The following is a 23,018-nucleotide window of genomic DNA, read 5'->3' as shown; positions in this document are numbered from 1 at the left end:
ATTCTTCCCCTCCTCCAGCTGTTGCAGCTTGAGGGGGAAAAAACAAATCAACGGGGGATTTTCTTTATTTTATTTTTCACCCCTCCTGGGAATGGTGAGTATGATACCTTTCTTATCTTTTCTCCACCCTCCTCTTTTAGCTGTTAAGAAACTGTGGATATTTGAGGGATAAATAATATCGAGAATGTGACAGAAGGGCATGAATGGAAGGCGGTTAAAAATAAACCAGGAGGTGGGAGAAGGGAGGTGCAGATGCTACGCGGCGCTCCGGGGGCCAACCCGAGGATGGGGTAAGTGTGCCCTGCTTAATGTGCCCAAGCGGGAACCTAGGTCTGGGCGGCGAAGGTGCAATTAAAGATGTCGTTTTTCAACGAGGTGGGATTTAGATTTAGCAGCATTTTGCCTCATCCCAGCCTCACCGGTTCATTTCATTTGGGAACAGCTGGTGAACGGGTCTGTATTGATGCCTCTCCCAACATTCTGGATTTGCGTGCATTTTCTGAGCATTTGAGCAACCCATAGGGACTGTGTAAATGGCGTGCATTGAAGTATACATTTCTTATAGTGTTGGCCTTTCTGGTTCTGATGGATATATATGTATATATCCATATCCATATATATGTATATGTATGTATGTGTGTATCTCTCTCTCTCTCTCTCTCTCTCTCTCTCTCTCTCAGAAAAGATTCAGGTACCACCCTAACACAGTTGCAGGAATTAGCACTGAGAGATGAAAACAGCCTTGTTGTTGGGGGATGAGAGGAGGAGGGGTAGGATGCTGGGCTGGTTTTGGGGGCACAGGGATTGAGAAAGAGATAGTCTGCAAAATCCCACTAGTTCAGTGGTGTTAAAAAGGAAGGGAAATTCCCCTGCAAAGGTCTCTCCCATGAAGGGTCCTGGGAATCTGAATAGATTGTCTTAACATGAATACCTTGAGAAGGAAGAGAGATTTTTGAGCCTGTCTGGTTTGTTTTTTTGGGGAGGGTGACTTCTCTTCTTTTCTCTTTATGTATCTCTCTCTTTTTCTTTTCTTTTTCTTTCATCAGGAACAGTGAGGTAACTGGAATCCAATCAAAAGGAAGGCAGTTTGCTTTTTGTAAGGTGAAGGAGGGAGTTAGATAAACTAAACCTAATAAAATCATGCAAATAAATAAATAAGAAATTATTTGGTGTGGAGCAGAAGAGGAGGGCTAGATCTTTCTCAGAGTTGATGGTGAATAAGGCCCTGTAATTCATCATATTCTGGGAGTGACTTTGGTGGGAGTGGGTGTGCATAGTGTACAAATATATGGCACTTCAATTACACTGGGACTATATTTAAATAGTGCATTATAACTGTTGGTAGGAGTTGGGGAAGAAACGGAGCAAACTCTTGGGCTATTTGGCCTGTGCAAGTCTTTAAGGGATATTGGCCTAACACTCCACTGTGAATGTAATCTCTAGGTGGCTTTATAAGTAAACATTTAGAGACTTTCTAATGGTAAACACTCCCAAGTATGTAATGTTCAAAGTTGGGCAGAAGTAAGGGGAATGTCACACAAGATACCTTCAGAGGTATATTTAGTGGGTTAGGCTCCATCAGTCTCCACTCTTATCCTATGAGAATGTGTGTGATTGGGATGCTCTCTGTTTGCCACTTCCCTCCTTGTTACTTCATAATGTGAGCTTGTTTAGGTTGCAAGGTAGACAAGATCAGCAGGTGGTCAAGAGCTGAACCCTATTAATGGCTTCAGAAAGCCATTTCTCTACGTTTCCCAAGTGTTTCCAGTAATAGAAGCTAGTGGATGCCCTGCATTCTGGCTGTCATCATCCTCTCCAAATCCCTGGGTCATCCTCTGCATTCTTAGAAGTCCTGTCGGACAGAGTGAAAATAAGAATCAAGAGGAGATAGGACACACGGCAGGAGGTTTTATAGGTTGGAGCTGAGGAGATGAATTCACTTGACCTGAGAGAGCAAACTAAAGAAGAAGGGTCAGGGATAGCAGGTGACAGTGGGAAATGATTGGGACTACTGGGAGCAGGATGTGGGAGATTGGAAATGAAGGTGTAGGGAGAAGACAGAGGGTAGGAGACACAGGTTAAATTATAAGGGTATAAAGTGTGATTGGCCAAGAGCAAAGTCCACACAAAATAGGACTTAAAAAATAAGGCGATCTTTCCTTGAGAAGAGTGTTGGAGGAACCATTAAGGTGAACATGGAGGAAGTGCAAAGAGAGAAGATGATTATTAGAGATGTGGAAACTAGGATTAACTTCTAGGATGGGGGTGATAGGAATCTGGGGAAGAGAAAAACAACAGGGGCATGCTTCAGGGAGTCAGGGAATGCCAACTTCATACCACCATTGGGGAGTGTCAGAATGCTATGGATGTTCTCACATTCCATCTTTCCCCTGCTACAAATGGTAGCATAGGACATGTGCCTTTGAGAATGGGTAGATAGACAATAAAGCATAGATTACTGTCTTGTTATTCATAACTGCCAGTGTTTATTGCCATTCATTATGCATGGTGTGCTATTCTGTCAACTCCCATTATCTCACTTGATCCTTACAAAGGTGGGGTGGGGGTGTTCGTATTGTGTTGTCTCCATTCTGTAGATGAGGTGATTGAAGCTCATTCAAGTAGTAGAAGCTGCATTGAAAAACACCCCTTTTACTGACTTCTCTACTCCTCAGACAAGATAGAGAGAAATGGCAGGGCGCTAAATTCAGAAATATTTTATGAGTGGAAACTTTTTTAAAAAATGCCTTCAGATAAATGAATGATGGAAGAAGCTTTCAAGTAACAACACTGTGATTGTGGAAGGAAGAGAATGATAGTGAGTGTTAAAACCTGGCACTGAGGAAGGGAAAAGGGAAGCAGAGCCATGTGGGTAGAGAATGGAGAGGAGAAAATACTTGAGTTGTTGCAAAGTAGACTGAGCTGAAATAATAAGAAGAAGGAGAGAAGGTTGTTGAGTGAGAGAGAGAGATTTAAGAGCAGTCTGCCCCACACTCTTGAAAATTTATGGTCTCTTCTTGTGTATTATGATTTGCCTGAGGACCAGAGAAGGAAGTGTATGTGAAGTAAAATTCTCAGTTGGCTCTTTATGATTTCATTCCTCTTTTTTTCCCCTATGCTTGTTTCCCAACCTTTTTCAGGTGAAGAGCTTCTGTATGATTTTAGCTGAAGGATGCTTTGCATTCCCTTAATTTCTATGGAGACCTCAGAGCAGTTTTTGCATCTGATGACACCTCATCTTGTACCTTCTCTACCTCCCAAGGTCTTTGCCTCTGTCTACAGCTTGGCATTGCCTGTGGGTCCAGGAAGCCTTTTATGAACTTAAGGGCAGAGGCTGGAGAATCATCTTGATAGACTGAGCAGCAATGGATGGACATACTTTAAGCCACATCTTAACATGGGTCAAACCATCACTAGAAGGCAAGTGCTAAGACAAAACATTTATTTGCAATTTATTTAAATTTGATGGCTCAGGATTTGGACAATTTCCATGGCAGAAAAATATATTTCATTTTCTAGGCACAACTGCTGGCTGTCAGATACTTCCTGCTTTTGAATCTTGCAGCATCATTACCGACCGCATCCCAGACATATTTCCAAATTTGAACATCTATCCCAAAACATAGATGTTCAGGAGATACCAACATTTTCTGACTTAGTTTTGAAGAGTGCTAGGCTATGTATCTAGACTAGCCAAGCCCTGGAGAGCAATGTTGAATCCCCAAGAAGAGAGAGCATGGGGCGTGCTGATTTAAAAACAGAAAATGCAAAGTTGGACTGAAAATATCCTTAGTCTTCCAAGCAATCTGCTTAAGGGTTCCAAACTTACCTTCATTTGGTGAGAAAAGAAGCTGCCCTATTTTTCTTTCCTCTTCTTCTACAACTGGAACCAGCCATTTCCCACAACCACCACCATGGAGGTTGCAATGGTGAGTGCGGAGAGCTCAGGGTGCAACAGTCATATGCCTTATGGTTATGCAGCCCAGGCCCGGGCCCGGGAGCGGGAGAGGCTTGCTCACTCCAGGGCAGCTGCAGCTGCTGCTGTGGCAGCTGCCACTGCTGCTGTTGAAGGCAGCGGGGGTTCTGGTGGGGGGTCCCACCACCACCACCAGACACGTGGGGCCTGCACCTCCCACGACCCTCAGAGTAGCAGGGGTAGTCGAAGGAGGAGGCGACAGAGGCCTGAGAAGAAGAAAGTCCACCACAGGCAGAGCAGCTTTCCTCACTGCTCGGACCTGATGCCCAGTGGTTCTGAGGAGAAGATCCTGAGGGAGCTGAGTGAGGAGGAGGAAGAAGAGGAGGAGGAGGAAGAGGAGGAGGAGGAGGGAAGGTTTTACTATAGTGAAGATGACTATGGTGAGGAAAGTTCCTACACAGACCTGCTGCCTCAGGATGAAGGGGGTGGTGGTGGCTACAGTTCAGTCCGCTATAGTGACTGTTGTGAACGTGTGGTGATAAATGTGTCTGGCCTACGCTTTGAGACCCAGATGAAAACTCTGGCCCAGTTTCCAGAGACTTTGTTGGGTGACCCCGAGAAGAGGACTCAGTACTTTGACCCTTTGCGCAACGAGTATTTTTTTGACCGGAACCGACCCAGCTTCGATGCCATCCTATATTATTACCAGTCAGGAGGCCGCCTGAAGAGGCCAGTCAACGTCCCCTTTGATATCTTCACTGAGGAGGTGAAGTTCTATCAGTTGGGAGATGAGGCCCTGCTCAAGTTCCGTGAGGATGAGGGTTTTGTGAGAGAAGAGGAGGACAGGGCCCTGCCAGAGAATGAATTTAAAAAGCAGATTTGGCTTCTCTTTGAATATCCAGAGAGCTCCAGTCCTGCCAGGGGCATTGCCATCGTGTCTGTCCTGGTCATCTTAATCTCCATTGTCATCTTTTGCCTGGAAACCTTGCCTGAGTTCAGGGACGACAGGGATCTGGTCATGGCACTGAGTGCTGGTGGGCACAGTGGGTTGCTGAACGACACCTCGGCACACCACCTGGAAAACTCAGGGCACACGATATTCAACGATCCTTTCTTCATCGTGGAGACAGTCTGTATCGTGTGGTTTTCCTTTGAGTTTGTGGTCCGTTGCTTTGCTTGTCCTAGCCAAGCACTCTTCTTCAAAAACATCATGAACATCATTGACATTGTCTCCATTTTGCCTTACTTCATCACCCTGGGCACCGACCTGGCCCAGCAGCAGGGGGGTGGCAATGGTCAACAGCAACAGGCCATGTCCTTTGCCATCCTCAGGATCATTCGTCTGGTCCGAGTGTTCCGGATCTTCAAACTCTCCAGACATTCCAAGGGCCTGCAGATCCTGGGCCACACCCTCAGAGCCAGCATGCGGGAACTGGGCCTTCTGATCTTCTTTCTCTTCATCGGGGTTATCCTCTTTTCCAGCGCTGTGTATTTCGCAGAGGCGGATGAACCCACCACTCATTTCCAAAGCATCCCAGATGCATTTTGGTGGGCTGTGGTAACCATGACAACTGTGGGCTATGGGGACATGAAGCCCATCACTGTGGGGGGCAAGATCGTGGGGTCCCTGTGTGCCATTGCGGGTGTCTTAACCATTGCTTTGCCAGTGCCAGTGATTGTCTCTAACTTTAACTATTTCTACCACAGAGAGACTGAAAATGAGGAACAGACGCAGCTGACACAAAATGCAGTCAGTTGCCCATACCTCCCTTCTAATTTGCTCAAGAAATTTCGGAGCTCCACTTCTTCTTCCCTGGGGGACAAGTCAGAGTATCTAGAGATGGAAGAAGGGGTTAAGGAGTCTCTGTGTGCAAAGGAGGAGAAGTGTCAGGGCAAGGGGGATGACAGTGAGACAGATAAAAACAACTGTTCTAATGCAAAGGCTGTGGAGACTGATGTGTGAGTCGCTCTCTCCACACTCCACTGCCCTCCCCCAGCATCTCCAAATATATTTATGCATAGAGAGTGCAGTTATGAAAATGAAATATGCAAATGAGTCCAATGCATACAGTAGTACGCCATTTAATGGTAATACATGGCATAATTGTTACTAAACTTGTATTACATATCACATAAAGGATACATCTTGGAGAAGAGGGAGGCTTAAATAGGAGCAAATCTATCTTTATATTTTTTATTAGAATGCAAGTATTTTGCACATTAACTGGAAAAGATGTTAATAGTACAGATGGTTCCATGGAGAGAATGTGTGTGTATGTGAGTGTGTGTGTACATGTGTATGTGTAAGTAAATTGTCAACGTTGTTGGTAATTGTGCAGTGATGGGAAAAGTTGGCATTTTGAAGTATTTACTATGTAAGAACTAATGAATTTGAACAGTCATTTATCAGTGCTTTAATAGCATCTCCTATGTCTTTGGATTCTGTAGTTGTTTTTTAAAAATTGTAAGAATTATTGTGTAGAAAAAAAAGAAAGCAAATTATTTAATAGAATATAGGTCACAATTTTATCTTGGATTTAATTAAAGTTTATTTTTAACTGGAAATTAACTTTTAAAAAGGCTGTAGGGGCCTTTAGAAATTGATTATATTTTATTATTAATTTTGGGAAGATATGATAGCAAATGCCTAACATTATGGAATAAATGAAATTGGAGAAAATGTAACAAGCATTGTTCACAGGTAACAGGACTGGATTTTTTTTTCTTTTGCACTACTTTCTATGCTGAAGATTGAGAGAGACTTCATACTGTGAATGTTTACTAATGTAACAGTTCAATGACAATCATTGAAGAATGATTTCTTAGTCTTATTTTATTGTTCTCTTCTTTATGTGAGATTAATGACCACACAGGTAACAACAGCACATGATTCTCTCCAATTTTAAAATCTAAATAACTGATCTACAAAGGGACGATGAAGTAAAGTTTAGCAACTGAATCTTCTGAAATTGATCTGTTACAATGATGCTTCAGAAACAATACTATTTTAAATATTTCTTCTGCCTTTTAAATCCAGAATAATTTAACCAAAGTTAATGCATGCACTGAAAGAATTCTTGAAGAAATACGATGCCCAGCAGCTACAGTGATTATGGCTTAAGATCTTTTTCTATTAAATGTGCAACATAAATGATGGATTTATTAAGTTTATGCTTTTTTTTTTGTGTGTGTGTGCAGCTACAGAGAGCAGAATGGTGGGGATTCACCTCAGATTTTAGTATTCTGTTTGCTCACATGGATGTAAGGAAGTATTTTGTCAAAACATTTGGTTTCATATCACCATCATTATCATCATTATTAAAGGATTTTATGACACATGTAACTGCATTTAACTCAAAATAAGGTATTCTAGAATGTGAGTAATAACTGGTGTTCCACCTTTCCTAAGTCTTAATGGGATGTAAGTTAGAAAACATACATTGGAGGCCTGACTCTCCAATGTTTTTTTCTATTTATTTATTTTTTTTTTAGCTTCTATTCTTTTTAAAATGGTTACCCTGATCCTTGAGCTTTGGGGAAAAAATAACATGCAGACTATTTTAGCACACAATGCATTATGAAAACTGTGAACTAAAAATGAAAAATGACCTAGAATCACTTTTCTCAAATTTTTCTAACCTACGCCATTTTTTGCTAAATTTTACCTCTTCTTTAATAATATTTGAAATTCAAAGTAAATCCATTGTTAAGGTTAAAAGTAGATCCTTATCATTACCCTGCCCTTCCCCCATCACTGAGAGGCAGTTTTCTAGAACTCCATTTGGAGAAGGAGAAACAGCATTCAGCAGATTTGTTTGAATGTAAAAACCAAAGATCAATAGTGAACAACAGAGAGTAACAAAACTAGAAAATGTTGTTTTTAATTAAGACTGCAACGATGATGTTTAATATATTAGATATTGAGCAAAAATGTAACAAGTGTTAAATGAGAGATAAGGCTATTTGGATTGGTTACTGTTCCTTTGGAAAGGTCACTTAACATCTCTGTACCAAAATTTCTCATTAATAAAAAGGGGAGGACACATAAAATTTGTTACATCACAGATTATGGAAAGTGAATGAGAAGAGAACCCTTGAAATCTCTGAAATGTTGAGTTTCCTACAAATGCCTATGTTAGGTCTAAATTATTTAACTTTTGCTTAGAGAAAAAGGGTTGTAGAACCCAGGAGCTTCAGATACTTTGTCAGAATACTGTAAAAATAATGGGTTATTTCTTTAATGTTGGTGTCCTAACAAGAAGTTGATTTGCACACACAAGGTTTCTTCTTTTAGGGGGAAGATATCAGTCATATCATGAAATGAGAAGTCACCTCTGAGCCAGTTGTGGATACCTTTAATCCCAGTGGCTCAGAAGGCTGAGGCAGGAGGCTTGTGAATTGAAAGCTAGCCTCAGCAACTTAGTGAGGCTCTAAGCAACTCTTTGAGACCGTGTCTCTAAATAAAATTTTTAAAAAAGGGCTGGGAATGTGGCTCAGTGGTTAAGTGCACCTGGGTTCAATTCCTGGTATCAAGAAAGAAAGAAAGAAAAGAAAGAAAGAAAGAGTGAGTGAGTTAATTCTGCATTTCTGCATCAGGGATCACATTCTTATGTCATACCCATGTAGATGAGATTATATCTTAAAACAATTTATGGGCTCTCTAGCTTAGGATCTTATTGAGCATTCTATAATGGCAATAGCAATGATGTGATGGTGTTAAGAAGGAAATGAAAAACTGAATTTCATAGTCTCTGTGACATTTCCTTTTTAACTGAAAAGTCTATTGGATTATACATATTATGTCGATAATTCTGAGATTCCTGAAAATATGGTCACTTAGGAATCCTTTATCTAACATGGTTTATTTAGGGTAAGAAAGTCAGAAGTGACAGTCATGAACTTTCAAACCAAATATTATTTGTTGCTAAAGGTATGTTCACCCCTTGCTCCAACCCCTGCAAAATGCATTTATTTCAGAGTGTCTGGATCTTGGCTCTACACTGAGAAGAAAGCTTTTCAGCCCTCAAGATATGCATAGGGACCTTTCTATATGGAGCATTTCACTACAGAAGATGTGTGAAGGCAGGACATTGGGGTAACTGTGAATTTTACAACATTTTTCCAAGTTGAAACAACCCAATGTGGTTTACAACACTTCGTGAAAATTCTATACTGAGGAAAATGCTCCTAGGGCCTCTGTGTAACTGATTAAAGAAACTCTGTCTTCTAAGAGGCCACCATACAAGTTTGATTGTAAGACTAAAGAGAAATGATGCCAATTAGAGATCTGGGATCCTTTAGTTGCTTTTCAGATGATAATAAATGTTACACTTTGAGGGTCATCCTAATCAAAATCTTTTCAAGAGTGGATGCATTGTTCTCTTTTGCCAATGTCTGAAAAGGAAGCAGTTATGCCCAACAGTTATGGGGAAGAGAGGAAGAATAAATATTCCTTTTGATTTCTGTGAAAGGGAATTGGTGGGTGCCAGAGGAGTGACAGCTGGTCCAGGGAATCAAGTGTACTGGCTTGTTAACTGTGGGCAAATCATTTCATCTCCTGATTCTCAGGGTTCTTTTTTCTTTTCTTCTTCTTCTCCTTCTCCTTCTGTTTTTTTTTTTTTAAAGTGTAAAATCAGGATATTAAACCACATGATCACTTGGTGCCCTTCAGCACCAAAATTCTGCTATGGAATTGATGAAAATATTAGACTCCCTTGATATTTCTAAATACCTGTCAAGTCGTATCAGCCTGGATTTTTTAGTTAACTCATAACAGCATAATAGTTTAAAAATATCACTGTTAGTTTAACTGCAGAACCAGGAGTTTGTGATTTTTTTAGACTGTAAACTGAATGAATAGGATGTATCTTGAAGCTATTTATTTTAAAGACTTCTAAAGGGAGGGGATTCACTTTATGAAAAAGTCACTCCGTCTCCAGTTGAATACGTATGGTGAAAGTTGGTAAGTAAACATTTTGATTTCTTACTTTATTGTAGTACAGTTCTGACAGTAAACAGTCTTCTGACCTGTGCTAGAGAACTCATTTATGCTTAGACACATGGAATATTTCACAAGGGGAGTTGCATTCCTTGTCACATTTGTTTTCAAACTGATTACTGAAGCTTTGTGAGAGACTCTCTCCATTAAATGTGTGTTGAAATAGAACCCACATGTGAATAAGATATAACTAAGAAAAATACTGTAAATTAAGATACATGTTTTCCAGTTTTAAAGCAGCTAATCAATGGAAAATAATTTTTCATTGCATTAGAATAGCTATAACACTTAACCTTCCAATAAAATCAGAAATGGTGTCATCCATTGTTAATTTCCAGGTCTTTGATGAATTTTTAACACTAACAATGCAGCTTGTACTATGTAAAGTGGGAAACACACCTAGGTTGGTTTACATTTTTAATGAGCCTGTGGTGGTGTGCTAACGTGCATAGTGCAGACTGTAACATCCCTTTTTGTGTTTTTTTTTTTTTATTGATACAGTTTAGAATGATTACGGGTTGTCATACAGTGACAAAAGAGCCTGTTCCAGGAACTCTTCTTGACCCAAAAGTCATTCTGAATTCTACAAGGGACATTTGATGTGGACAAAAGGTACCTCTTGGTTTTCCTACCTGAAAAGAAACTTGATATTAAGCACAGGTTTTCCAGAAAAATGTAACCACTGTGGTTTAGAGAACCACCCTGCTTTCTAGTATGGGACTCAGCATTCCTGTTTGGAAAAAAAGGTTGATGGAATGGTTTGCATTCAAGATTGAAGGAAACAGAGCTATTTTTTTTTTTTTTTTGCAATAAATGGGAATGTGTACTTCTGAAAAGTAAATTAAGATTAGGACTGTGATATGAGTTTTATTTCTGGCTTGGTTTTCTGTTTCCATAGCAGTCCTGATTTCTCACAATGTCTTCTTCATAAAAGTGTTTATTACATATCTGGTATATGGTCAAATTTGAGGTTCAGGAAATATGGTCACCTTATTTAGGGGTAAATACATTAACACCTGGACGTGAGTTGGTTGCTTTGAAAATACTAAGGAGATGAAGGTATAAGTGAGACTCAAGCATCTCCCTTTCAGGTCTGTGGGACCAGTTCAGATGTATAAGGCAAATGATGTGATGAATATGAAGTCTTGTCACCAACTTGGAAAGCATATTCACCAATTTGCTGATCATACATAGTGTTGCTGACCTAGGCTTCAGTTTTTGATACATTTGTTGTCATTGATATTTTGGAAGGAGAATTTGTACTGAGGATAAATGACTTTGGTAGATGATCCATAAATAGTCAACTCTTGTTTTCTGACGTGAATAATTTATTTTGGAGATTATCCATTGCTGTTTTTTCATCTAAGTCTGGCTTTACTCAGGCTCAGAACTTTGTTAAACAGCTTGCTACGAAGATGTGAAATCTTAAAAAGATAAAGTTAGTACAAAGAAACAGTAAAAACACCAGAATTAGGAAGCCAAGCAAAACCTAACTGGGAAGCTGGGTCTGTTGAGTCGATAATGTCAAGTTCATTAGAACTAAATATGAAGGAATTAAGAGTAGCTTTGTCATAGTTCCTCACCATTAGCAGAGATAGCTAAGAGGTGATTATTGTAATTGATGATGTAAAGCAGAAAAAAGATACAGAATGAATACATGAGTTACCATCTGCTGTGAAAGTGACAGAAATGGCACTTTAGCAGTAGTTATTAGGAAGAGCTAGTAAATATGGAAGATATACTCTTTTTTGTCAGCTATTGGCATTATGTAGAAATAGATTGTTTTTTACAAATCCATAGATCAAGGGTGTATTTTCAGAATCAAAGAGGAGGAAAACTTTTATCCAAAGCTTCTTAAACTATTGGCTACTGAGGGTTGGTCACCTCTTAAATCAATCAAATCAGTTGAATAAATAGCCCTGTGAATATCAACTAAAGATGAGCCAATGCTGAGCTAAAGAATTATATTTGTTTTAAAAAACTATATTAATATATAATATAGTCATATGTTCATATATATTATGCGTTTCTTATTCTGTCTTTGGGAAAAAGATGTATGAATAAAATGAATGGCCTGAGGTATTGAAAGAGACAACTTAAAGTGAAGTGGGAGTAAAATATTCCCCTTAGTAAGCAGACATATATGTTTTGGAGAAATGGTAGAATCTAAATATTGAAATATCTTTTTTTACACTTTAAGCTGGACTTTGGTGGCATATAACTACAATGGTATTAGGGCTGATCTCTGAGACATTACATAAGGGTATATAGAGTTTCATTCATAGGACAAAGGGTCAATTTTTATGCTTTATGCAAGATTTTAAAAATTTTTCATGCATATTATTCCCATCATATAAAGGATGCATATAGGATGGAAACTGAACTATATGATCCATACATGTACTTTGAATTCTCAAGAAATAGACTTTCCAAAGTCATTATCTTTTTTTTTAATTATTAAATTATTTATTTATTCGTATGTGTTATATATGACAGCAGAATGCAGTTCACTTCATATTACACATATAGAGCACAATTTTCAAGCCTCTGGTTGTACACAAAGTATTTTCAAACCATTCGTGTCTGTCTTCATACATGTGCTTAGGGTAATGATGTCTAGCTCATTCCACAGTCTTTTCTACCCCCATGCTCCCTTCCTTCCTCTCCCTCCCTTTGCCCTATCTAAAGTTCCTCCATTCCTCCCATGCTCCCCCTCATTGCCATTATCAGTCTGCATCCTCATATCAAAGAAAACATTTAGTTTTTTGGGATTGGTTTACTTCACTTAGCATTATATTCTCCAATTCCATCCATTTTACGGGCAAATGCCATGATTTTATTTTCTTTTACTACTGAGTAATATTCCATTGTGTATATATACCAAATTTTCCCTATCCATTCATCTACTGAAGGATATCTAGGTTGGTTCCACAATTTAGCTATTGTGAATTGTGCTACTATAAACATTGATGTGGCTGTGTCCCTGTAGTATGCTGTTTTTAAGTCATTATCTTTCTGTATTTTTGTTGGAACTGCTGTTTTTGCCATGGTAGAGTCTATAGGATAGAACAGGAATATTAAGAATAGGTTTCCCTTCTTATGACTTCCTTAATTGGCTCAAGTTTAATTATAGCATTAAAAAGTTTTAGGCTATTATTTTTGGTACATGTATCAATACCTCTCTTAGCTTCTGAGGGCACTCACATACAAAGCCATAAAATAATTGGAAAGTATCATCACTCTTGGAGACCAGGGTTCCGTGTTATCCAAGCCTTCTCTATGATAGGGGCCACATTAGTTAACATGGAAAGCGCATGTTATTCTGTTTACAAACTCAATGCACTTGTACCTGAATAGATTGATGATTTCCCCTAAGAACACTAATGGTGTTGATAGCACCTGAGTGAGTCTTTTTTTCCCTCTCAATTGGTAGGGATCATGATCCAAATGAGGCTTTCATTTGCTATCAGGCAGAGTTGGAAATAATTAATGAAGCTCTCATTGGACTGTAATATATCAAGAGGTGATAGAATCACTAGGGAATGCATCAGGATTTATATTTATTTGTTTCTTTACCATTTCTGGCTGGTATCATTGTTGGCATTACTGTTGGTGGAAGATTTTAATTTTAGGATCATTTTCCTAATATAAGATGACTTTTGATAAAGGCAGGCAGAGATTCCAAGGATCACATTATCCTATTAGTTTTAGGCATATCCCTGGTTAAATATTTTAAGAAATTAACATGAGATTTGAAGATTGCAATCTATATTCAGAACTATTTATTTAGAAGAAATTTATCCCATAAATTATGATTCATTTATGCAGGTTTCTTGAGAATATAATGGATTTTTTTTTCTTTTCTTTTCTCCTGGCTTTTCCACACTTTAATTGAATTGGTAGATTTTGTAAAAAAAAAAAAACAAAACAAAACAAAAAAACTTTATCTCTTAGTAAACCGAGTGAAAGTCTTGGCTATGATTTGATTAAAAGATGACAAGATTGTTTGATAGTCTTTTAAAAAAACATTTGCAGTTGATCACTTTAGAAACTGACTTCGGTAAATGTAAATACAACACAGGGGCTTGCCTATGTGCCATGTTAGAGTCTATGTGATAGAACAGGAATATTAAGAATAGGTTTTCCTTCTGAGTTCCTAGAAGTGTTTTTGGAACTATTGACATGTTTCTTCCAGAACTGATCCAGCCTACAACAAGTTAGCAAACAGTTTTTTTTTTTTTTTCTTTCTTTCTCTCTGGAGGAGCAACAGGATATAAACAGGATCCAGGATCAGAGTCAGGTGGGAGATAGGCAGAGTAGAACAGAGGTGGGCAAGGCACAGGAGTTAGGCCTAATGAAGTCATGACTTTGATGGTGAAACTAGCTATATCAATCTAAATTTGATAATGCTAAACATTAATTTTTGTTAACCCAGCAAATCCTGGAAAGTGAATAGGTATTTAGAGTAGGCATAGGTATGTACATGTATCATAGTCCCAAATCTCTTTTGAGGGTACATACAAAATCATATAAAGGCTGCTGAGCTTAAATTAAATTATTTGTCTTATTAAGGGTAAAACTCACTTTTCCCTTCTGAGAAAGGGTCTCTTTCATATCTTTAAGAGACTACCACTTGACCACTTATATTCAAAAATTTTCCACCTTATGCTAATGCAGGATTTCAGTCTAGTGGTGTGTTAAAACTAAGACAGAATTAAGCAGCCAATAGAAGCCCTGGGAATGAATGTCAAGAACACGAGCTGTGTGATGTGTTTATGTTGGTTATTGCTGGTGTGCAGTTCTTAGAGGAATGGAAAAATCATAAAATTTGTGCCACCTAATTAGAACTCTGCTGTCAGATGCTCCTTGCTGATTTAGCTGCAGCGACGGCTGCTTCTCTCATCCACACAGAGAAGAGGTGTCATTTCACTACTAGAATCCACATACTTCACAGGCTTCAAGGCAGTGTGAGAAACAGCAGAGAAAGAAAGGGTTAGATTAGATAGATGAAGATGAAGCAACATACAGTATTTTAAGGTGTGAATCATCTTGTGACACTAGACTATTTTTACTCTCTCAAGGGACTGAGTAGAGTCTTTGGATGGGAGCGGCTCTGTTCAGGAATTACTGTTTGCTTTTTGTATGTCCATGGTATCATTGTTAGAGATCAGTCTAGGGTTGCAGGGGCCTAAATCCTGCCTTCTGCTAAAACAAGCTGAAAGTTACATGCTGGAGGCATTTATTTTCAGTGATGAAAAACTGTATTTGTGTTATAAGTTTTGCAAAAGAGATGAGAAAAAGTCTCCTGACTTTAAAACATTTTATTGCACCTCTGAAAGGATGTCGGAAGGAAATTCAAAGTAGAAGATTCTAATATAAGTTTGGACCAAATATAAACTTGCTCAAAGTCTATGGAGATCTTCTTTTGTTCTTTTGTTTGTTTCTTGTCAATCTTTTTATCCAGCTATTTACTTTAAAAAAAAAAAAAAAAGAACATTGTTTTTGGACATGTAAAACACTTGTCTCCCCTACCTTCTCAGCACTGCACCTCATCTAACTTGGCTTTTCCTCAACAAAAGCCAAGATCAGGAAGGCTTCTGCTGTCTCCTGTTCAAATTTTCTCATGAAGTGCTTTTTTTTTTTTTTTTTTTTTTTTTTNAAACTAGAAGGAGAGAGAGAGAGAGAGAGAGAGAGAGAGAGAGAGAGAGAGAGAGAGAGGGGTATGCAGGAAGGGAAAGAAGATCTAACTGAAATAATAAACATCTGTGAAATAGTAAACAATAATCATACTTTTTATCTCAAGGTAGGAATTCTAGGACCATCATTCTTCTGTCCCCACAAAAATATTTTTTTATAAAAACAAAACAAAACCAAAACCCATCATCTGTATCCTTCTCTTAAGGAAAGATAAAAATGCTATTGATGTTACATCTACAAATTGTAGCTTGAATAAAACCCTGAGTTTCTTTCTTGAAAAAACATTAAAAAAAAAAAAAAGGTTGTTCTTTTTGTATTTACTTCTATCTAGGCAAGTCAAATGGAATTGCATCACTTTCATGGACAAACGAGGGAAATTGAGGCAAGCTTGAGGGCTTTTTCTGAGTGCATTGATCAGATTCAGTGGATATTTGCTCAGGTTTCCATTTGTTTTCAAGACAATATCTGATACCCATCTCTTCAAATTAAGGCTTTCACATTTGAAGTGCAGTTGTAATAACATTTTTAGCTGCATGTACTACTTTTACTTTCTTAAGAACTGTTCAGACTTCCCCTTGTGAAATATATCTTAAGGACTACCTTGTTTGTTTGCTGAGTGTTTCAGAACCTACATTAGAGTCTCTGGATTTGAGTCTTCATTCAAGCCAAGCAAACATTATCTCTAATTGAAGTTGCTTCTGCTTGAAGCCAAAACAATTTGTCCAGTCAGTGAAGAAAAAAAAAAAGAAAAGAAAAGAAAAGAAATCCAAGTTGATTGTCTGGCACTGTGAAACCATTTATTCAATTCTGCTTCATTAAAGCCATTAGATTAAAAAACATCCTGGGTTCTTTTTAAATTTGGAGAGTTTTCAATTTCTTTCTATTCTGTCAGGGAAATACCTTTAATTGTAAAACCATTTACTTGTGGAATTTTTATTTTTTCACTTTAGCAAACTGCAATTGTTCCTTGTGCCTTAGAAATATGACATTTTGAATACGAAATGCAAATGAAGCCATGTTTTATCTGATTTCTTAAAAATAAGACATATTTTCTTACATAACTTTTCACAAAAGTATTTGTAAACTTGAATTATGTAGGTAAGCCTAAGTTAGCCAACACAGAGTTAAGATTTGAAGCCATTTAGACAAATCACTGAGATGCTCATTAGTATTGTATGAAGGAAGAAATGACTTACAAAGTTTTTTTACATATTGGAAATGGGAGATGGAGGGGAAGGAATTCATTTACAGGTTCTGAAACAAACTGAAAGTATTGGACAGCAGGATGGTCTGTGTGATTAACTCAGAAGTCCTTTAAAAGAAGGCAAATTCCACCTAAAAATATATTAGAATTTTCTTCATCCAGCAGAAAGTGTAATTTAGAAATATGATATTATATTATATTAAATAGATTGCATTCTGAGTTATAAAATAAATTTATATCATGTAACATTATCCCTATTTAGGGCATATATATTTTTATTTTTAGGATAATAGATAGCCTAAGAGGCTTTGCATGAATACTTGCAGAATACAGTTTGACAAATTCAAAGTCTGTCTCCCTTGAAGAACAATTTTATTTTCACAAAAAAGCCTCCTTATGTACATTTGAATATAAATATAGGATCTAACTTTGTTGAATTATATTTTAGATCTTAGCCTTGTCATTTGGCTCTAGATTTCACTTTTTCTGGAGTCAAATGGACAGTTTCCATGGCACTAAGTAATCATTCATTAATTACTTCAATTAGAGGTATTAAACATTGTATTAAAAATAGGAGGAACTAATAATTCATACAGATTGACCCCCTAGGGAAATTACCACACAAAACAGACATTCTCCTTTCCACTGGACATGTAAAGCAATTTCTCAGCAATTACATTTTTCTGCTTTTTAAAAAAATTTCAAACACATTATTTCACTAAACACTGCATTTATTACAACCTGGTCATTCACCAAAACCTGACCGTTTGCCATGGCGGTTAAGAGTAACCTCTTGGTCTCCATAGAATACTATTAAAAGCATCTAATAATAAAACACCAGAAGAATGGTTTCATGGCAGGTATTCAAAGGCAGTATTCTAGGCAACTCCAGATTATTTAATAGAAAATATAGATAATATAAATGATTAATTTCACTAAAGAAAAACCAAAACCCATGTTCTTAACAACTGAATGTTTCTATAGCTCCAATATTTTAAATCACATCATTGCTGAATGTTAATTATCAGCAAATGATCAGATGAAAATCTGGGAATGAGTTGTAGTAGTGAAGAGGATTTTACTATTAAATATAATATTTTAATTTTGGCACATTCTACTCCTACAAGAAAGTCTTAATTATAAGTAATTCTTGGTTTTCTAACTAATGGACCTCAAGAGCAAGAAGCTCAAGGTCAGATTAATCATAAATAAGTATAATTTGCCTTTGTGTAGTTGTGCTAGAGATTGTAACAGAAACCTATTAGATTATAATTGGTATAATTTTGGCCTGACAAAATTGTATTTGTGTAATTTGTCAATTTCCAGGGATGCCTGGGAAGTAAATACAGCTAGCTTCGTGTTGTCTGATAGGCCGACGTTGCTCTAGAGTTTGCTATTCCTCATCGCCACTAGTGCTATGAACATATTTGTACTTAACATTTTTTTCCCTTATTTTTAAATTATTTCTTAGATATTCTAAGGATGTGAATGTTTAATTTTTTCTTGTGTTATTTTTGAAATGGTGATTATGTGGCACTGGAATTTTGGAAGAGAGATTGGTTTTTTTTGTACTTTGGGATACTTTGGTTGATGGTTCGTGTCTAAATCAAGACATGCATATTGTTGCTCCTTGACTGGACAAAATGGTTAATGTAGGAGTCTTAACCATGTGAAGTGCTTTAAAGAAGATTTATACAAAATGGGGAAAAGTGTAGTCATTTGTATTTATGCTAGTGAAAGACTGGCTTCAACCTTAAATTGGCTTGTGCTCCATGCATTTCAGCAATTTGTAAGATGCTCTCAGAGCATTTCTCTTGTGCCTTTAAACTGATGAAGCTGACCAAATTATTCACTCTCTGCTTTTGTGGATGCTGTGTAGTGACTTTCATATATTTTAAATAAGTGCTATTGAAGTATGTTCATCTTCTGATAATAATATAGTAATATGATAAGATATAATATTCAATAATGTAATGATCACATGTGACCATGATGGCATAGAATCACAATATAAAAGAATAAGTTATTGTAATTAAGGCCTATGGAATTATTTTAAATATTTTTATAATAATATTATTATTACATTATCCTTAATATGTAAAAGAGAGAAGAGGGGAGAAAAATGTTTTGTTATGCCAATTGTGTCTACTCATATTTCTCTGTGCATCTTTATCTTACCTCATTATGATTGTAACATTTATAATCTGAGTTGTGTTTTTCCCTGCATATAATATCAGTTCCTTTTTTTGTGTGTTGCTACATGTTTTTTAAAATTTTTTTGCTCAGATTTATTTTGACTATATCCCATTCATGATGTGCATGATTTTTATTGTTCCTTCCAGTATGGTTGATATTTTTCTAGATTGCTTTACTTATTTATCATAAATAAACTGTGGTGAATATCTTCATGAATATACTATTTAATTTTTTTTTTTACTATTTTTAGGCTTGCTTCCCAGAGGAAGTTGCTCATTTTTAAATAAAAGGATTTTAATCTTAAATGATATTGCATTATTTTACAATATAATGTAATATATTAATAATGACTCTAGTGGGGCAAGAAATAACTTTGGAAAATCATTCATTTGCTGATCTCTGCAGTTTAGCAGCATTAATCATTTAAATATTATTAATAATGTAGTGCCTATATGTTGACCTCAGCTTTGCCTATTCATATAGCAAATTGTTTTAGATGATAAATGTTCCTTGAACCCCTGATGACAATGTAATTCATATTAGCTTTCTGCTTTCTCATTGTAAGCAGACTCCCGTACCTTTTCATTTGGCTCATGGAGATCAGGCTAATTATCTCTCTCTCTCTCCTTGTCTTAGCTGAAGGTCCCATGGTTCAGCCTTCAGCTCTCTGTTCTCTATTAACTCTACCATCACTCAAGTCCCTGATTTGTCCTTCAGAAACATCATGTCCTGAATTACCTAATCTCTGCTTGACTTGTCAATAGTTTCATAGTAATTTCCCTATGAAATAGTTCATAACTAGACATGGGTTTTATCTCGTTTTCTTTTTTCTTTTTACTTTCTTCTTCAAGTTCTTTTCTTTATATTGGAATAAGTTTCCATGAACTTTCTAATTCAATAGTGAGAGTCCCATGGCAATCGGGAAACATTCTGCTTGCTTCTTTCTGCTCACCTTCTTGGAATTGGAAGATCTTTTAGAGGAGCTGAAGACTGTTCAGAACAAAGCTTGCTAGCCTGTTTCCTAGTAAGAGAGTTGAGCTGCACAGACCACTGAGTTTTAAGGAGAATAAATGTTATGTTATTGTAAATATCTCTGGAAATAATATTGCTCATTTCTGGGCATGCCAATTCCTGCTCTTGAAGAACGAACTCTATTTGCCTAACTTCCTGGGCTCAATGTTTTATTTTATTTCATTTTCTTTTTCTTTACTTTTTGATACTGGACATTGAACCAGGGGCACTTTACCACTGAACCACATCCCCAGCCTTTTTTTTTTTTTTGGAGGGTAGGGGGATCAGGATTTTGCTAAGTTGAGGCTGTTCTGGAACTTGCCATTTTCCTTCCTCAGCCTCCTGAGTCACTGGAATTACAGGCGTGCCCCACTGTGCCCAGCTGTGCTTAATATTTTAATGAAAAAAAATGGGAGAAAAGGGTCAAATAACCTTTGTTGTTGTTAAAATAATATTTTCAGCTTATTTTTTCAGATCTTCTGAAGGATTTCTGGAATTAACAAAACAAAACAAACAACAACAATCACAAAAAATCCTTTGCTTATTCTAAGCTCTGAGCTCCCAAGTCCTTACTAATTCTTATTATCTGCTCCTCTTTGGGATTGCCAATTTGGGTCAATTGATCCAATTCAAATAAAGCTTGTCCCAGTTATTCCTGGAACCACCTCTCAAAAAACCAGGAAGACATTGTAGAAATAAAAAAGTATTTTTTTTCTTTTAAGGATTTAAGTCAATTTATAATATCTTGTAGAAACAGCTTGCCAACTATATTTCTTCTACTTATATCTTGCTTGTTGAACAGAGGGGTCTTGATATCTTAAACCATAACTATGAGATTTTAGGGATTGTTTACTTCAATAAGGAGGCAGTGAAGGAAGGAACTGTTTCTTAGGTTTTCTTTTTTTCTTTTTTAGAATGGGGGATTAAACCAGGAGTACTTTACCCCTGAACTTTATCTTCAGCCTTTTTTTACTTTTTGAGACAAAGTCTTACCACGTTGTCCAGGCTGGCCTTTATCTTGCAATCCTCTTGCCTCAGCCTCCTGAGTCACTTGGATTACAAGCACGTGCGGCTGCTGTTTCTCAGTTTCTAAATAACAAATGAGAAAATAAAGAAATTAGAAAAATTTAGCTTGTTAAATGAGATAGCTGTGTTATTAAAAATGCTTCTACTTTTGCAGCCTCTTTGGTTGTGTTGGGGGTTGATTTTTGTGCATTGGCTCAGCTATACCAGTTGTTAAATTTTGGGATGCATCCGTGTTGATTAGTAGCAAACTGATGCTACAGAGTCCACCAAGTGCTCCAAGGTCTTCATACCACCCAAGATCCAGGAATTAAGGGCTAAACTCCTCAGGGCACTGCAGGGATCTCCAAAACTCAGCTCTAATGTAAATCCATGTTTTATCCTAATTGCTCATACTTTACAATACACACACACACACACACACACACAAACACACACACACACAGAGTTTTGTTTTGCTTTGTTTGTTTTGGTTTTTAAACATCACTTCTGATATGAGAACAGTCTTCAGGCAATCCAGTAGCTCTAGAATTTGAGTTTTGGCACTTGTGGATTCAATTTCTAGTTCTGAAATCAACTTTGACTTCCAACCTTCTAGATTTATGTACTTTGACTATGTCTCAGTCTATCCATCTTCACTCTGGATCTATTGAAACCAGCTCATAGGAATGGGAAATAAATCCCAGTTAGAATTTGTAAAGTGCCTAAAGGTGTTAATTATAACAAATTGGTTAGCATGTCTGTCCATGAGCCATTTCTAAGTATCAATCCACTCTCAAACTTAGCAGTTTACAACTTATTTATTAGTTATGATTTTGTAGGTTGACAGTTTGGGCTGGGTGGAGCTGGGTGGTTTTTCTGGGATCATCAGAGATCCCACATGTGGCTGTACTCAGCTGGTAGGCCTACTTCTAGGTGATTTATCCCAGATGGCCTCAAACACACATCTGGAAATTGATGGAGTAACCAGTCATATATCTCCAGCATCCAGAGGGAGAGCCTGGTCTTCACATGGCAGCTGGGTTCCAAGAGCAGCCAGAGAGGATAAACTTGATGTCTGCATCCCTGAAGGATGGTGTTTGCATCCTCTTTGTTAATGTACCTTTAAGAAAAAAAGTCACTTGGTAATTCTAGTTGGCCTGATGGACACATAGATTTCATTTTTTGATGAGAGGAGCTATGAAATATTTGTGGCCATTTTTTCCTGTTTACAACAACCTGTGACCAGATTTCTTCTCATGAAGAATATTTACAAATATTTTAGAGATAGTTGCACCTGTAAGTAGAAAGAATGCATGGGGAAAAGGTGAATTATTTTAATTTCATCTACATTTCAAATTTTCTTCTGTCCTTATGAACCTTGTGACATTTATGGACTCTAGATCATATGAGTTTTGGAGGTAACATTTTATTATTTATTTCTGGGTACTGGGGATTGAACTCAGGAGCACTCAACCACTGAGCCACATCCCCAGTCCTATTTTGTATTTTATTTAGAGTTAGGGTCTTGCTGAGTTGCTTAGGGCCTCGATAAGTTACTGAGGCTGGCTTTGAATTCTTGATCTTTCTGCCTCTGCCTGCCAAGCTTCTGGGATGACAGGCATGTGCCACTGCGCCCGGCCGAAGGTAATATTTTATAAAATGTGTTTTTAAATAATTTTCATTACTTAGGATTTTCTTCCTAAGTTTTTTCCTTCCTGAGAAAATGATAAATTCAAGAAATAAAGAATTCATTGTGTCTTTTGGTCCTTTCCAGTATAGGGTTAATATAGTGTTAATTAGCTAAGTTATACTTCCTAGGCCAGACACAGGCAAGAATTCCACATCAAGCATGGTTATACAATTTTGTCATCTTTGTGACTCTTCATGTTTTTAGTAGTTGCTTAAATATTTGAATTAATAAATAAATCTCTGCTACCTCTTTGTGCCTTAAATTTTCAGCCAAAAATATTGCTTTCTTTTGTGAACTTAAA

General features: G+C 37.2%; 1 protein-coding gene across 2 annotated transcripts; it reads left to right on the top strand.

Annotated features, from left to right (window-relative positions):
• On the top strand, positions 1–10,651 carry Kcna4 (potassium voltage-gated channel subfamily A member 4). 2 transcript variants are annotated; one of them, XM_015477732.2, is made up of 2 exons: positions 1–94; positions 3,141–10,651. In XM_015477732.2, the coding sequence occupies exon 2, from the start codon at positions 3,915–3,917 to the stop codon at positions 5,877–5,879; it is 1,965 nt and encodes a 654-aa protein (XP_015333218.1). In that variant the 5' UTR covers positions 1–94; positions 3,141–3,914; the 3' UTR covers positions 5,880–10,651. The 2 variants fall into 2 exon arrangements, with proteins under 2 accessions (XP_015333218.1, XP_048644482.1); XM_048788525.1 differs by having other exon boundaries at positions 28–453.
• Positions 10,652–23,018: the final 12,367 nt, after the last annotated feature.

Source organism: Marmota marmota, unplaced genomic scaffold, assembly GCF_001458135.2.
Source record: "Marmota marmota marmota unplaced genomic scaffold, marMar, whole genome shotgun sequence".
NCBI lineage: Eukaryota > Metazoa > Chordata > Mammalia > Rodentia > Sciuridae > Marmota > Marmota marmota.
Note: the sequence above shows the minus strand (reverse complement) of the source record. Positions and strands in the feature narration are given on the sequence as shown.